We start from the raw sequence: 2,981 nt of genomic DNA on the forward strand, positions 1-2,981 counted from the left end.
AACAAACTCTGAAAAACCAATAAAACACACCAAATTTGGAAACTGCAGAAGATTCTGATGAAACCATCTCTGAAAAGATCCTCACAGAAATTTCTAAAAGGGTTTTTTGGTTTGAAATATTTCATGTTTCAGATTTTCTTGAAGCTAAAATTCAAATAAAAAGATAAAAAGCTGCGGGAAACAAACTCTGAAAAACCAAACTTTGGTAAAAACCAATAAAACACAGCAAATGGTGTTTATTGTCAAAGTGTAGGAGTAGGACAATGTTATATGTGCATAATTCATTATTGTGTACTCTAATTGTGCGACAAACTAAGCTACAGTATATACAGACATCTATCATTAACTGTTGATAGCTGGATGACAGTTATACTGTATAACAGTAAAATCGAGTTGGCCGGGTGCTTGGGCAGGACGAGTCTCCACGGACCATCCGGAGAAAGGCCCAAGACTTTGGTTTCATCTGCGTCAAAATGCAAAATGGTGACTCTTACAGTGTAATATCAATCAATACGACTAAACACATCCATTTAAAAACATCCACATGAATATACTCAATGCAACAAATGTTATGCAGAACATCTTCTTCTTCTTCTCCCCTCCCCCCCGCCCACCAAACGCTCTCTTTTTTTACCTCCATAAAATCCAGTAAAGGTTAAACAAACATTTAAATGTTACATATCCCATAAAAGTAAAAAGAGAATAATGTTATGAGAACCCTCGAGTCTACAGAGCAACGATGCTTTGTGAAAAATATATGTATCGTAGAGTGGACTAAACATTTACATGTTTTTACAGGTGGAAAGAAATCGACATCGTTTTTTGACATAACTTTTTTTTTTTTTTTTCCAGAATAATAATAATAATAATAATAATACAGCCCCACAGTCTTATGAACATGCGATGATCTCTGGTTACTCACTCCGATCAGAGTCCGTGTGACCAGGCCGGGGTCGTGGTTGTGTAAGTGTGTTTGCATGTCTGGCGTGTCCGTCCGTCCTTGTGTGTGTGTGTGTGTGTGTGTGTGTGTGTGTGTGTGTTGGTGTGTGTTTGCAGGATCAACAGTCCCCAGAGTTGTGCGAGTGTGGCCCGGTCTCCATTTTCCAGTCTCTCTGGTCGGCGGCCTCGGCCTGGCCGTGCTGGGACGCGGCGGGCGACAGCGACATCTGTCTCCGCGGGTTCCCGCTGTGCATGGTGTTCCAGTGGCGCTTCAGGTCCGACGCCTTGATGAACGCCTTCTCGCACGAGCCGCAGTTGAACGGCCGCTCGCCCCGGTGCTGCCGCTCGTGGTCCTTCAGGTGGGACTTGTGCTTGAAGGCCTTTTCGCACATCTGGCAGGCGAAGGGCCGCTCGTTGCTGTGGACCCTCTCGTGCCGCTTCAGGTCCGGCCCCCGGATGAAGGCCTTGCCGCAGACCACGCAGCGGTGCGGCTTGAAGCCCGAGTGGATCTTCAGGTGCTCCTTGAGGTGGGCGGCGGTGGTGAAGGCTTTGGGGCAGTGCTCGCAGGCGTAGGGCCGGTTGGCGGTGAGCAAGCGCTCCTTTTTGGCGTTGTGGTCCAGGGGCTTGGCGCCCGTGCCCTGGCAGGAGCCGTGGTCGCGGTGGCCGTACAGCAGGTACTCCAGCTTCATGTCGCTGGAGGTGGAGGACCCCCAGCCGTGGCTGTGGGGGTCTTTACTCATGTTGGTGTTGTAGTTGTGCGGCTGCGACACGTGCGAGCCCCCCGGCCCCATCCCGTCCATCCCCTGGTCGTAGAAGCTGTTCTTCCTCACCTCCTCCATGGCGAGCTCCTTCAGGATGGCGTCCTGAGCTCTCATGCCGTGGTCGCCCGGCGCCTGGTTCTCCCGGGTCTTCATGTTGGTCAGCTCCCGCTTCTGCGTGCACAGGTTGTCCAGGAAGTTGATGCCCAGGATCTGGCCCGACGACATCATCATGTTGATGTCCTTCTTCCGGACGGCGAGCCGCGCCGTGTACATGTAGTTCAGCACCTCCTCGAAGATGTCGGAGCGGATGAAGTCCAGCTCCACGATGGAGTTGTCCTCGTCGCTCTGCTTCTTGAAGAGCTTCTTGAAGTAGTTGCTGCAGGCGGCCAGGACGCAGCGGTGCGCCCGGAACTCGATGTTCTCCACCACCACCACCACGTCGCAGTGCTCGCCCTCCATCCGCTGCTGGTTCAGCATCTTCAGGAACGTGGCCTTGTGGTCGTAGTCGATGTATCTCAGTAAGTCAGACATGGTGGATGGATAGAAGGGAACCTGCAGGAGGAGAGGAGGAGGAGAAACAGGAGGAGGAGGAGGAGTCAAACACTTTGATTTTCCACAACAGGAGTGAGAGCTGCACGTCAGATGAGAAGGGGGGGAGGGAGGGGGAGGAGCCTCGCGTCCACACACATTCACTCAAACAACTTTTAACGCGTTTTTTTTTTCCGCTTTCCCGTCACAGCGGGAATCGAACCCACGCACCGGGAGTCACGCAAGGGAAACCTCGGAAGGGGGGGGGGGGAAGCAGCGAGAGGCCCGACGGCGGCGGAAGCCTCGGTCACGTCACGCAAAAACACTCACACGCACTCTCTCACACGCACGCTAACAAGCAGCGGGAATCAAACACACAACCTTTAACTCTACCGGAGCGATTTGCGTGACGTGCGTGGCGTTGCGTGCAGGAGGGGACGGAGGGGGGGCGGGTTAAAAAAACCTGTGCGAGGATATTTCACATTTCACTGCGCCCAGCCATTTTGGTCAGCGAGCCTCCATTGGCATGTTCCCGGAGCCGAGGGAGGGAGGAAGGGAGGAAGGAGGAGAAGAAGAAGAAGGAGGAGAAGCGGGCCGAGCGGAGAGGGACCCGGGGCCGGAGCCACGGAGGAGCAGAGGGGGGGAGAAAGGAGAGTAAGTACCCGAAAGCCTGGCCTCGATCCCGGGGTTGTCACGCAGCGGCAGTCGACGGAGATCCAGAGCTGTCGTTTCTCCTCTTCCTCCTCTTGTTGT

The 2,981-nt window shown here is 53.0% G+C and overlaps 1 protein-coding gene across 1 annotated transcript; it reads right to left on the reverse strand.

Moving 5' to 3' along the window:
• Positions 1 to 622: 622 nt before the first annotated feature.
• Positions 623 to 2,981, reverse strand: LOC133017996 (zinc finger and BTB domain-containing protein 14-like). The gene is made up of 2 exons (XM_061084280.1): positions 2,891 to 2,981; positions 623 to 2,252 (listed from the first exon to the last, which is right to left on the reverse strand). Exon 2 carries the CDS (start codon positions 2,229 to 2,231, stop codon positions 1,059 to 1,061), a length of 1,173 nt encoding a protein of 390 aa, XP_060940263.1. The 5' UTR covers positions 2,232 to 2,252; positions 2,891 to 2,981; the 3' UTR covers positions 623 to 1,058.

The sequence above is a fragment of the Limanda limanda genome, chromosome 13, assembly GCF_963576545.1.
Source record: "Limanda limanda chromosome 13, fLimLim1.1, whole genome shotgun sequence".
Lineage (NCBI taxonomy): Eukaryota > Metazoa > Chordata > Actinopteri > Pleuronectiformes > Pleuronectidae > Limanda > Limanda limanda.

Coding starts and splice junctions, on each gene's coding strand:
- LOC133017996 (XM_061084280.1), bottom strand. CDS start 2,231: ATGTCTGACTTACTGAGATACATCGACTACGACCACAAGGCCACGTTC.